The sequence below is a fragment of the Euprymna scolopes genome, chromosome 16, assembly GCF_053919585.1.
Source record: "Euprymna scolopes isolate OS-2025 chromosome 16, ASM5391958v1, whole genome shotgun sequence".
Taxonomy (NCBI): Eukaryota; Metazoa; Mollusca; class Cephalopoda; order Sepiida; family Sepiolidae; genus Euprymna; species Euprymna scolopes.
Window position 1 is genome coordinate 55,177,904 of NC_136497.1, and position 15,000 is coordinate 55,192,903.

Genomic DNA, 15,000 nt, shown 5'->3' on the forward strand with positions numbered 1-15,000 from the left:
CCCACAATCACACATACACGTACATATTCATACATCCCACCTTATGTATATATTGGTTGAAGTTTTCTTTCTTTTCTAATCCAAGCACATATGCATACATGTATTCCGTCACCCAAACATAAGTGCACGTACACACACAAACAAGATGGAGCATAGATAACAGATGATATATATACACACACACGCATACACAATCATATGTATACACTCACATACACACACATATATACATGCACACATGTGCGCACATACACATACATACGTATAATTTCTAATTGTTTGTTTAGTTTAGAGAAATGGTACTGTACTGGGTATGGACGCGCGCACCCGTGAAAGTGTGCGCGTGCTTTATTGTGCTTCTTTTGTTTCGTGTGTGAGGGTGCACATTTACCCCAGTATGCATGCGTGTAAGGGTATTTTGTGTTTTGCCTATTTATGTGTATAATTATGGAGAGATGTTTAAGGCGGGGTTAAACTTTCCAATGAAGTTTTTTTCTTGTGTTAGCAAGTAGAAGTAGTTGTTAGTTTGGAAGATGGGCATTATCTCAAATCTGCCTCCACTGCATGTGTGTATATGTTGTGATACATGCAGGTGTCTATTTTCCGCGATTTTGATGTTGGATCGGTGTAGGGCTACTCTATTACTAAGGTTTTTTGTAGCGCCTATGTAGGATTTATCGCATGCTGGACATTTTATTACATAGATCACGTTTTTTGAGGTGCAATCTAGTTTTTTTTTTTTTTTTTGAATGTTTGTATGGGGTTCGTAAATGTGTATGTGTTTCCCTCTAATATTATGTTGCAGACTCCACATCGTTGTTTGTTGCATTTTGTGACTCCTTTTGTTGCGTCTTGATTAAGTTTGGATGAGGTAAGAATGCGTTTTAGGTTTTTGGGTTGGCGTTTGCTTTTTATTATTTTTGTTGTTTTAAGGAAGTTGTTTAGTTTGCTATTTTGGTTAAGTAGGACGAGGTTTTTCGTTATCTCTGTGAAAAGCTCTGGGTTGTTTGTGTTGTGTGTGGAGACGTATGTTAGGATTTGTTCTTTGTTTCGTTCTTTAGGGGTTCTCAAATCTTCTACTGGTATATTTGTCGCAAGTTGGATCCCTTTGTCTATAAGTTGTGATGGGTATTTTCTTTTTCTTAAATTTATTCGTAGTTCCTTGAGTCGGATTTTCCGAAGGTTATTGTCCGTGATTATGGTGCAGATTCTACGTGCTAGGGTGTAGGGAATTGATTTTATGCAGCTTTTAGGGTGGTGACTTTTAAAGTGTAGGTATTGTTGGGTGTCTGTAGGTTTGCGGTAAATGTCTGTGATAATGTTATTGTCTTTAATCTTTATCAGTATATCTAGGAAAGGTAATTCTGTAGAGCTTTGTTCTATGGTGAATTTAATTTTTGGGTGTAGGTTCTGGAGTATGGTGTGTAAGTCTGTGATGTCCCCCCATGTGGGTTTCCATAGGATGAAGCAGTCATCTAAGTACCTTTTCCATGATTCTACAAACAGTTTTTTAGTGCTGTGACCAAATTTTTGTTCTACCTTTTCATATAAAGTTTCTTCTAGGTAGGCTAATGTAAGGGTTGCGTAAGTCGGTGCCCTTTTCGTTCCTATTGCTGTACCTAGTGTTTGGGTGTATTTGGTATTGTTGAATTCGAAGGAATTATTATTTAGGATTATGTCTATACTATCGATAATGAATTGCTTTGTGAATCTAGGATGTAGTGTTTGTGCGTGTCTGTTGATCCAAAATATTATTGCTTCTTTTCCTAATTCATGGGGTATATTACTATATAAAGTGCTAACGTCAAATGTAACTAATAGTGTCCCGTTTTCTACTGTATGTGGCAAGGTAGTAAGAAAATGAATGTCGTCCCTAATGTAGCTCTTAACTTGATCTATGAAAGGTTGTAATAAGATGTCTATTAAGTTGCTAAGTCTGCTTGTCGGACAGGCTGGTCCTGACACAATGGGTCTAAATATAAGGTCATTAGGGTTTGGAGCGCTAATATATTCTGAGTTTTGTGTATTTATGGCAAGTTTTATTACGCCAGATTTGTGTATTTTAGGCAGTCCGTAGAAGTTGTTGGTCTTTGTAATGAAATTTATATATATATATATATATATATATATATATATATATATATATATATATATATATATATAAGGAGCTAGTGAGAGAGATATTTAAAGTTTGCAAAATCATACGAATAAAAGAACCTCTTACTGATTCTGTTTTTATAGGCATCATATATATATATATATATATATATATATATATATATATATATATATATATCAAAATTAATGCAAGCCAAAAAACAACTTATACAGGTTAACCACAAGAAACGCCATTGATAGAAACAGGCATCCTTGCTAACAATACGCAAGCATTCTATTTTATATATTCTAAGTGACAGTGGTACTATACTTGTATACAACCGCCAATGAGGATAAATTCTGGGGATACGGACTAAATTCACATGTTAAAGGCTTAAAACTTGTATAGAACAGCTTTCACGACTTTTTACGAAATACAGAAGGAGAATCAACTATATCAACCGTGAAACAAAAACAGGAGATGTACCTATTTACTATGATAAATATAAATATATCTTTGTAATTGTAAATTGTAAAATAGGAAAAACGTGATCATCAGATATTTACTAACGAACGTTATGTTACAACAGTTTATTATTTGCGATCATTTCTTCCTAGGTAATGTGTACAAATACGATGGAATTTTGTAGTTTACATTTATCTTATCCAAAATTCGTCAAAAAAAAACAAGACAAAACAAAAAAATAAATAAATGTGAAAGATTTCAAAAAACTCAATTCAAGGAAAATTATTCAAGCAGTGATGAAGCCGTCGTCCATTGTTGTTTACTAATTAGTATATCATCATTAAATGTTAACTCATTTCCGGTAATTAATCAGAGTTATCTTTTCTTGGTTTCAAACGTATAATGTATTCTTCTAAATTAATTTTGTTTATTAAAGAGAGTGGACTAAGGATTACAAGACAATATTAATATAGTCACAAAATACATGTTCTAGATGCATCAAAGCTAGTCTTCAGTGATACACCGTCTTCACTGCTGATTTCGGGTTCCACATCATATCGACTCACACAACACTCCGCACGCATCGGGCGGCCTTGTTAAAAGCGTTGGAGCTTTGCACGTCGACATTGCAATATTTTTTTTAAGTGACAAGCTCCGAGCATTCTTATGGATACACGTTTGCCGGTATCAGCTAATAGGAGATAGGACAATATATATATATATATATATATATATATATATATATATATATATATATATATATATATATATATGTGTGTGTGTGTGTGTGTGTGTGTGTGTGTGTGTGTGTGTGTGAATTTGAATTCCTATTAAGTACACGTTAAAAATGTCTTAAATCAAGTATCGGCATAAGTGTCCGTTTCTTGACATAACGATCACCATTAGCTTCATTTTTGTTTGTTGTTGATAATCTTTCTCTTCAAAATCTAATATCTATGATGCATGCCATACGATTCGTGCACTGTTATAAAAAAAATAACGTATCATTAATTCAAATATTTATATTCGCAAAATATGTTTTTTAGATGTATCAAAGGGTGGTCTTCGGTAATGCACGGACTTCACTGTCAATTTCGGGTTCCGCATTATATCGAGTTAGACGATATTCTCGACATAGGCTGCCTTCTTGAAAATGTTGAAGCAGCGCACAAAGATATTACATATTGTTATTGTTTTTTTTTTTTGTTTTTTTTTTTACTCACAAAAATCATTCTCTTCACAATCTAAGGTCTACGATGCATGCCATGCGATTCGTGCATTGTATTAAAAAAATGACGCATGATTAACCCAAAATAGAAACCATTTGTATATTGCTTTATTTGATCCATGTTTCAATTCATCTGATATTAATTCCTATATCAGGAAGTTTTTCATTACAAGGACCGACATTCAGTTAAAATATGGAATAACTTATAGAAGCCAATTAAACAGGTTTGGATTCCGATACACGTCAACATACTAGATCTCGCGTTTCGCGTTAACCTGTGTCTTCATAAAATAACCCCCATTCTATTGGCCGAGATCAAATTATAATATTTGGTCTGATACTAAATTTCACTTTTTTTTCTCTCCTTGATCAACGACTGGGGATATCCTTCTAGACTGAGGCATGTTTATATTTTTGTTCCAATGTAGAGTTGACCTTGTTTTAATAGCTAGATTACCTCACATTAAAAACCAACACTGTGTTTAAATCTACTCTCATGGGAAAGCAAGTAAATAGATATTCTCTCGCTAGTTCCCCCCTCTTCTCTCTCCCGCTATCGAGTACCACCATCATTTGTTCGTGAGCATATCGAATCTGGCTTTTCAGTCTTGCCAGACTCTTGCACTAACCTGAAACAAAAGTTGACATCTTTAGATGCGCAGCAAAGTTGGAGCATGGACAGTAATCAAGATCTAATACGTATTGCGTACCAAAGATATGCACATGGACATTATATGGTTATTATGATCACGTGTCAGTTGCTACAACTTTGGTGTAATTGCTTTGCCAACATGAAAACAAGCACCAGCTTTTCTTGCAGACTTGATATTCCAATTTAACGCAATGAAGTGATTCTCACGCAAAGTCTGAATACCGATTATATTACAATATCCATATTGTAACATTCCAATTCTTTCGCAGCAAATGTAGATCACAATGCTACGGTCCTGGATATAACCTTAAACTATATCTTAGGGTGAGGCCCCAACTTGTGTGATTTGGGGAGTGTGGAGCCACCCCTTAATTGCCATTGCTCCCAGGCCCACTCTGACCCGGAGTGGTAGCACCTGTTAGGGTCCCAACTATGGGTTAAATAGAAACTGCCTTGAAAAAGAACAAATGTATTCTATTAAAAAAATTTTCTTTCGAATCACTGGATTCGGCATTAAATAACCTAAAAAGGGTTGATATGCCGTAAAATAAAAACAACCAAATCAACCAACCGCAACTCTACTCACATACTTATCTGCGATAGTAGCTAATATGATACATATTTTGGGAAACAATGATCAACCGGAAACGATGGGTGTATCTAATATGTCCATATATGCACTAATTCGAATCGGATTTTAACATTTTACTCGACTTCATTCATATAGATTTTAGAATACAATACCTTGAATATGACTTCAGGATAAGTCGAAAGTACTCGACTTTAAAATAGTGAATAAACAGATCAATAAAGCAATGTTGTCCATTTTTGGTTAATCAAACTGTTTTAATAATTAAGATATTATTGTGTAAATATGTGATAAATGTGTGTAAACCATTCCCAGTATTACCTGTGGGTAGTAGTTTTCTTTCTGACTCCATGTTGTATAGTAATGACTGTTGTTGGCTTCTTCGATGTGGAGGCGAAGAGATGGGCTGAAAGGGACGTAAGGTCGTTGGTAGAGTCTATGTAGCTGCGGTGGCGGGGGTCTGGGTGGTGGAGGTGAATAGTCCCGGGCAACACCCGCAACCCCACAACAACCACTACTACAACTGCTACTGCAACCACTACTGCTGTTGCTATCCGTTAACCCCGGACGGACATTACTGCTCTGAGTGTGGAGAAGGTTTTGGGCATGTGGCCAACCGAAAGGGTCGATCTCATCGCGATCGAATTTAAAAGTGTCCGAAAACGAACTACGCACACGACGATTCTTGTTACGGAGCGGCGCTTGGTTTAAAGGTTCGGCGGTTTCCATCTTTTGTTGGTGGCTAGAGTTTCGATAACAAGACACGATAAACCACATTTTTGTTTCTTTTTTTTCGTAGGGAGTCTGTTAGATTGAATCAGGTATTCCAAAGAGCAAAAGAAAAAAATCTCGGATTGAAAAAATAAGAAGCTTTCTTTTGGGGTTTCCCCAAAAGCTGCTGGTGCTTTTTTTTTGGGGGGGGGGGTCCGTTAGACTTTTTCCATCGATGTCGAATTTTTGTTGATTCCTTTTGTTTCCGAACCAAATAGTACAAAAAAGAAAATGAAAAAAGAAAAATAAATAAATACATAAATAAACGTAAGAAAATCAACCAAAAATATAAATTATATTGTCAACAAAAATAAATCGGGCAAACAAAAATGATGAGGTCAATTATTCATATTAAAAGTCAATAGAATAGTTAACAAAGCCAGCCATGGTTTCTGTGTGTGCGCGCTTTTGGAACAAACAAAACTACATATATTAAAAGATCCACGCATCAAAATAACAAAAGACGTCAATCAACAAAATTAATTTCATTAATAATTGCAACATACAAAAATTTCTATTAATACTTAAACTAGTGCCTCAGTAATACTATAGCCTCACCTGATTCGTCACAAAACTACTGATAAATAACTAAACACAATGTTCTTTATTGGATAACAAGTCCTGAAGATGGATTCATCCGGACCCGAAAGTACATATAAGCGAATACGACAGATACATCGGCCAGTTCCCACTCGAGATCAAAAAATACATACGGAAATTAGAAAAGATCAAAACAAAAGTATATGGACGTAAAATGTCTGTATTTAACGAAATATTATTTTAAAAAAAAAGAAGAATGTTGCATATGTTTCTCTTTACAACTTTCCGTTTTCTTTCTCTCTTCACTCATTCAGACGTTATATAAAAATGAATATTATGTTATATTATGTAAAAATGAATATTATGTTATATTATGTAAAAATGAATATTATGTTATATTATATAAAAATGAATATTATGTTATATTATATAAAAATGAATATTATGTTATATTATATAAAAATGAATATTATGTTATATTATGTAAAAATGAATATTATGTTATATTATGTAAAAATGAATATTATGTTATATTATATAAAAATGAATATTATGTTATATTATATAAAAATGAATATTATGTTATATTATATAAAAATGAATATTATGTTATATTATATAAAAATGAATATTATGTTATATTATGTAAAAATGAATATTATGTTATATTATATAAAAATGAATATTATGTTATATTATGTAAAAATGAATATTATGTTATATTATATAAAAATGAATATTATGTTATATTATGTAAAAATGAATATTATGTTATATTATATAAAAATGAATATTATGTTATATTATATAAAAATGAATATTATGTTATATTATGTAAAAATGAATATTATGTTATATTATGTAAAAATGAATATTATGTTATATTATGTAAAAATGAATATTATGTTATATTATATAAAAATGAATATTATGTTATATTATGTAAAAATGAATATTATGTTATATTATGTAAAAATTAATATTACGTTATATATTATATAAAAATGAATATTACGTTATATATTATATAAAAATTAATATTATGTTATATTATGTAAAAATGAATATTATGTTATATTATGTAAAAATTAATATTTATATATATGTAAAAATGAATATTAATGTGAACACCGGAGAAGGATAATTTGATGAACAAAGGTGTTGACCTAAAGTCGTTAGACACTAATTAAACAAGAATTCCTGAATTTAAATTTCTTCTTCAGACTTCTTAATTTTAAGCTTTACATACGAGACATTTTCTAGAATCAAAATCTGAATCAGGTTGAGAATAATTATTTCTTGGTTTCAATTTTCGCAAGGAGGCATAAAGGAGTGCAAAACTGTACTGAGAATACATTTTAATCATCCTGGAATTGATATTCTTCTTCTTCTAATATATATATATATATATATATATATATATATATATATATATATATATATATATATATATATGGGGGATGCAAAGACAACTGATATCACAGACCAAGATAGAGAAACACATTAGTCAAAGAAGCTTAGATATCAACGGATATGTTATCAGTTTATCTTGAATCCTATCCGAGTGAAATTTTTCTATTTCTCCAAGAGAAATAAAAAATAGCTATTAATTCTTTTACTAGAATGACCCCATTCGTCATCAACAACTCGTCCTCAAAATTTGAAAGCGGAGGATGTTAACCAAAGTAATTTCATTTTCATTTTTGCTTGCACCTGTCTCTGGACATCTTTTTCATATTGCATAGATTAATTTGACATTAATAAAACAAGGTTTATAGAATGGAAGATGAACACTGCTTGGAAATTAAACCACTTTAGTCTGTACCAACTGCGATAAAAGTTCAGTCTAGTTAACATCCAGTAATTTGTAAAAAATAAAAATAAAGCGCATAATTTATACAAAACGCATTCGAATAAAATTCTTAATCTAACTAGCCAAGTTTTAATGTTTATAAAACAGTTTATTTCACACATTTCCCTTCTATAAAACATTTTTTCTTGACAATCGACATTTAATGGCTACCACAACACGTCTACGGATCTTGGCTGCCATTAAATGAAAAAAAAAAGACAGTTTTTATAGAAAAAGCATTATAAGCATTAAAACTTTGCTAGTTAGATAAAAAAAAAATCTATTACATTTTATATAAATTATGTGTTTCTGTTTGGGGGTGTACGAGTTATTGAGTGTTAATTATTCTGTACTTTCATTCTAATCTGTTCAATATCGATTTATCCTGAATAGTTAAATAACCAAACCAGCGCAGCATTATGAAAATAAATATTTTTTGATTGCGTCCTTAATTCTATAGACTTAGTCTCTGTTAGGGCTAAGATAATATTAATTTTTACATAATATAACATAATATTAATTTTTACATAATATAACATAATATTAATTTTTACATAATATAACATAATATTCATCTTTACATAATATAACATAATATTCATTTTTACATAATATAAAATAATATTCATTTTTACATAATATAACATAATATTCATTTTTACTTCATATAACATAATATTCACGTCGGGTCTGTATTGTGTCAAAGAGAAAAGAGGTTGATTCTAATTTATTTTACGCCTTCTTTCTAAACACGTACTCGACTATTACCTTTAAATCCGACATTATTTTCTTGGTATTCTATACGATTTGTATTCATTCAATTCTACAAAGAAATAATAAATAACTATGGACATTTGTACCGATTTTGTAGTGTAAATTAGAATACGTATTTTAGGATGGGTGAAATTAATTCCCCCAATAGAAGAGTTTTACACTAATTTTATGTCCTCACACGAAGATTAAAATTAAGATATAATGCTACTAAATCTTGTGTTTAGAATCTTTATTCTAAGTTTGATTATATGATTTGGATTTTAGAAAATGTAAAAAATTAAATATAAAGCTTAAGCTTCAGGGATCTTAAGAAGAAATTGAAATTCAGGAATCTGATTTAATTGGTGACTGATAACTTAGAATAAATTCAAAGTTATTTAAATTTTCACATGAAAAATTTTGGCCGTATTATACCCTCCCACCACCACCATTAAAAATATATTCCAAAGAAATTAAAATTTGGGGTATATGTATTATTTAATGTCTAATACCTATTGTTATAATTTCCAAAAAAATCGAGAATATCTGAATTTTCACTTTTTTTAAATCCTAAATTAAACTTAATATATCTCACATTGTGTCTCCTTATGTCTAGCAGCCGTATTTCAAAATCCACAATGAACTGTTAATTAGTTTCGGAGTAAATCGTATACATAGAAAGTTTACAAAAATATACACATACCTAGCTTTATATAAACAGAAATTTAAAAAAAACCCATTGTTATCGTTTGCTGTTTGTACGCACGCGTACTCATTGTTTAGCCTCGTTTTAACTTGGAATTCGACTGACGAAAACCAAACCAGCCATAAAACAATGCCAAGTTATATTTAGTTGAGTCATCCTCTTTGCGTAAAAACACGGGCAAACATAATATATAAAAAGATGTTTTTAATGCCATAAATCTTCTCTGTATTCAAATACAATTTTTTCAAGTGTAATTCTACGATAATCGTGTGTTTAAAATTGTTAGTGGGGGAGATATCCACGTTCACAGCTTATTGTTGGTTTAAATGAGAACAATAATCCTCTCCCTGGATTTCCGCCAAAAGAACAATGATGAATTGAACAAGATAGCAGCGAAACTTACGAGTCCAATCTTAACGGGATTTATAGCGATTATACTGACGACTTAAAAAAGAATAATCGAGTCATTTGTGAAAAGGTCGAAGGTCGGCGAATTAAGTTCGTGTATATCCAACTAAAAGTGATGCTTATTTTTTGGTGTTTGTAAAGATTTGTTTCCTTGGTAAGGTTCGTCGGGGTTAACGTTATAATGCCTTTCCCAAGCGCTGACGGAATTTGAAACGTTGGTTCCAAATGCAGGAAAGAAAGCCTCCATTAATAATAATCATCATCATCACGGAAATTAGAGCGGTTTAGTATCTGTATATTTATTTATATATCAGACGCTGCTGTCAGTAATTTATGGTGATAGTTTAAGCTGCTTAATTTTAAAAATGTTTCCTGTTCCCTTCCTATTCGCCATTTGGCTTTCTTCTATATTTCTCAAACTGAATATATATATATATATATATATATATATATATATATATATATATACACTTCAGAATAAAATTATCTAACAATCAACTGGTATGGAAACCTGTGATTATAAGTTTAACAAGATATTACTGGCAGTAATATTCTATAAGTACTATCCCACCTAAATAAGAATTTCTCGATATACAAGATAGAGCAAATAAATTTTTGCATTGCTTGCCTACTGAAAGCGGCTTAAATTTAATTTTTAATTCTTAATTTTAATTTATTAACAATTTGAAGTTATTTTGGAGTGGAATTTAAAGCTCATTTTCTATAATTATGAAAAATATTAAATATATCAATTTATATGTTTATTAATAAACAGATCCACCGGACTTATGTAAATTTTTACCGGACTCATTATGTAAACAAATAAAATTGCTTCAGGGGAATGCCTACTTCGGACGATTACATTATGATGTGGATTACTCAGTTTGGATCATTTTACAACACTGCTATCTATCAATGTCATTCACTTCAGATTTTACCATGCAATTTGGATGTGCATTTTTATATCCTTTTCATTAACTTCCCTTACTCTATGACATTTAAATACTTAAAAAACTTTTAATTGTGATTTTCCATGTCTCACTGACTTTAGCAAATAAGGTGTAAACCATTATAATTATTTGCTAATATTTTCTCTTCTGAAGAGATGGTAGACATCGAAATCCTATAGGATAAGGAGTTATAACATTTCAAATATATTCTTTGTCTTACATAGAATAATAAAACTCTTTTGATTTGAAATTCAAACATTTCACGTCATAAATTTTTTAATTCATTGAATGACTAAAATTTTATATATATATATATATATATGTGTGTGTGTGTGTGTATGTGTGTGTGTGTGTGTGTGTGTGTGTGTTCTTAATACAGCAATGGAAGGCGTAAGGAGACCTGATTCTGGCGTAGAGCATCATTGGCAGGAATTTAAATCTGCCTTTTGGAAGTTTTCACCTCAGAAATGACTGAAACGAGAGAGTGAGGGTTTGCTTATCGTTTAAGCTAGTTTAAAATTTCAACTGACTGGTAAAACAGACCCATAAAACAGTATCAGAGTATATTTAGTTAATTTTCTTTGTGTAAAACACGGACAAAGGTGACATAAAACAGAATTTGTTTCAAATATTTTCTGTATACAATAACAATATGTGATGCTACGCAGCGATCGGTTTAGGCATAAACCGAAAGCAAAGCAAAAATAATCAATTGGAGATATTTACAAAACACCCATCATTTCTAATCAGATGAATCTTGTCTGAAATCAATTCCACTGTTAAAGAATAAAAGTTTAAAAAAAAAAAAATGGACGTGTTTTAAAACAAAACTACGTGTTTAAAATTAACGTACCCGTTACTACCGGAATAAAAAGAGATTACAAGTGAAAATATAACCTTTTTTTTTTTTTATTCAATTTTCACCCCAAACAAGGCACAGTGCCACTTTGAAGCAGGGGGCTACTATTAGGGAATTAATTAGCGGGGTCATTATGAGGGGAGAAGAGTAGAAAGATGTTTGTTAACATTACACTTGAACTTCTGCATATCATTGCAGTTGGGAAAGCAGAATCCAGGAAGGGAGTTCCAAAGATCCGCAGTTCTGGGGAAGAAACTATTGGAGTAAAAGGCTTTCTTGCACCTAGGGATCTCTACTGTAAAGGGATGAGACTTAGTAGCTTGTCGGGTTTGTCGGGAGTAGTTATGTCGGGGGGGTACAAGTGTTTGCAGTTCGTCAGAGCATTCACCATTAAAGTATTTGTAGAACAGGCAGAGGGATGCAACATCTCGTCGATGGGACAGAGGTTGAAGCCTAGATGACAGTTCAGGACCTATCAGGACCTAAACACAAAAGTTCTTACTACGACGTTCATAGCTTTCTTGATTGAAAAAGGTGATATATATATATATATATATATATATATATAGTTTTAAAAATATAATTATCCACTGCCACGTGTTTCGTCGTCTACGACTCACCAGAGTGGCTGAATTTAGGAAATTAACTTTAGTCTCTGATCTTTCAAATGCAATCAAAAAGTAGTCAGAAACCTACAAAAAAAATCTGATAAATCGGCTTTCAAAACTAGGTCCCTTATTTTTGCCCGCCTATTTTGCTCGTACCTAGATAATCAGAATCAAATACTGATGTATCGAATTAATTACTATTAATGACAAACTCCCAAAATCAGGTGAAATAATTTTATAAATAAAATAGTCGTGATAAAGATGTCCTATTCATTTGTACTACAGGCAGTTACGTTCAAAAATTCCTAAGGATCGGATAATTAGTTTGGGAGTGAATCCTGTACGTACACATACATGACCTTATGCACTTGCACAACTTTCTATAGATATGACAGGTTATTTTAGCACAAGAAAACAAAACGAATAAATAAGAAAAAGTAACGTTTGTTGATCAAAATTATTTTTAAGCATTCGACAATAAATAAAACAACTCAAAGTGGGCCACGTCGCCATCTTTTCTTCCTTTTTCAAATCTCGAACTAAAATAAAAAGGTGAACAAATGAATAAGCCTATTTATTTGTGGAGATATTTCCCTTCTGAAAACTCTTCGACTCTCCTTCCATCTTCAAGCAGTGACAGATTAAATTAATCTTCTGCAGTTCTCAATTCTCAGTCCCCTGTTTGCGCCCCACTCGTCACAGGGTCATTTCATCTCTTTTTTTTTTTTTTTTTTTATATTTCCCCAGATACAATGAAGAAAATTCTTTCATTGCGTTTGTTAAATACATTACTGAATGGATGGAACACACACAGATAGACGTTTTAAAATTGTAAAGACTTTAGAACTTGCACCCGTGGTGAACTACCAGAGTCTCATTGGCCTATAGAACTAATGGTTTAAAATCCTAAAACCACATTATAGTGAATATTTTACGTGGACAAATAATAAAACCTATAGAATATAACTAGCGCTGGGGGGGGCGTAAAATACGCTTAAATATGATATTTTAATTTGTCCAGATTTTATATATATCATTATAGAGTCGTAATTTCAAATGTAAAAAAATGTATTTAGAATCGAAAGCGAAGCATTGAAAGCTGGTGACGTTGCCACTGTACCAACGTGACACGCATATGAACCGATTAAAAATTAAAAATAAACTAAGATGAATGTACAAAATGTTGAACGATTTTTTCAATATCGACTTATTTATCGACCCTTTCAAAACAATTTTACCGGCTAAAGCCCCATAAAAGCACGCCCCGCAAAAAAAAAAAGAATCCAATGATTTGAGGCCTCTGGTGCCGCTTTGCGATTTTTAGTTTTGGAGGAGATAGAGTTTTAAAATATGGAGATCGATAGACCGATAGACAGATATATAGCCGTTTATATATTAGATTATCAAATAATAATAATTATACGTAAAAAGCAGCTCATGTTATGTTCAATGTATTGGGAGAGTGAGATTTTCTCTGAATATCTTCTTTAATGCGAGTTTTGCGAGGTTTTGCCTTGCTGGTTATTTTGTTTTCTTATCGTTTTTTTTTTTTTTTTTTTACTCTGAATTAGTGTGCTTAATTTTAATTATTTAATAAATTTTTTGAAAACTAATTACTATATTTTTGTTTATGGGCTGTGAAACGTTCGATAACTATAATAGAAAAAACATAAGCCTTCGCGGACATACAAAAATTTAATAAATAAGATTATAAGCTGACTTTTTTTCTTTGGTCATTAGAATGCAACCAATCAATCTACATGCTCGAAAACTGGAAACCTAAATTCATTTAGCTTTTAACATGAAATAATTCGGATGATATAATAAAGGATGTATACCTTAAAAATATATATTAATTATTTTATTAACGTCAATAGGAATTATTTATTCATTAGCTGAGTGCGTTCGGCCTTGCTGCGTCGTAAGATACGCTTAAATATATTTTAATTCATATAGATTTCGAATTTATCATTATAGAACCAATTCTTTACTGAATATTATATTGTAGCTAATATGTAGTATCGATTTCAAAAGTTAAAAATAAAAAAAAGTGAAAAAGAAAAACACACTGAAAATGCATTTTTAGATTGTTATGAATAACAGGGGCGTGTCTAGAGTGGTGAAAACAAAGTTTTTGACCACAGTTATGGTCTTAATGTGGTTTCAAGTGAAGGCCACACAATGCCCCCTCACATCTTCAAAGTAGGCTCGAAAGTCAACACCTAAGTGTACCTTGATAGGCTGTAAAGTGTGGTGATCCCATGGTGCAATCTTATAGCTGCTGGCACACCCTGGGTGTGGCAGCAGGATTCGGCGCCGACCCACAAATTCAAAGAGACTTAGGCTTGGCTTCAGAAGGAGTGTTACAACTTTGTACTCTTCTCTCACCTGATCTGAACCCGCTGGACTATTTCGTTTGGTCATACGTCAAGAACATCACCAACATGACCTCCAACAACACCAAAGCCAGCCTGATCGCCGCCATCCGCTGACTTCCTGCCGGCGCTTTTGGAAAAGGCAT

The 15,000-nt window shown here is 31.8% G+C and overlaps 1 protein-coding gene across 11 annotated transcripts in view; it reads right to left on the bottom strand.

The window, feature by feature from the left end:
• LOC145295967 (dual specificity tyrosine-phosphorylation-regulated kinase 4-like) overlaps nucleotides 1-15,000 on the bottom strand; it is a 436,432-nt gene that overhangs the window by 135,947 nt on the left and 285,485 nt on the right. For 7 of the 11 annotated variants that reach the window (XM_080141884.1, XM_080141882.1, XM_080141887.1 and 4 more), the window contains one exon: nucleotides 5,354-5,999. The exons of the other annotated variants lie outside the window; for them this stretch is intronic. In XM_080141884.1, the coding sequence (XP_079998010.1) occupies nucleotides 5,354-5,809 (456 nt within the window). In that variant the 5' untranslated portion in view covers nucleotides 5,810-5,999. The remainder of the gene's footprint in view (nucleotides 1-5,353; nucleotides 6,000-15,000) is intronic. 11 annotated transcript variants of the gene reach the window in all.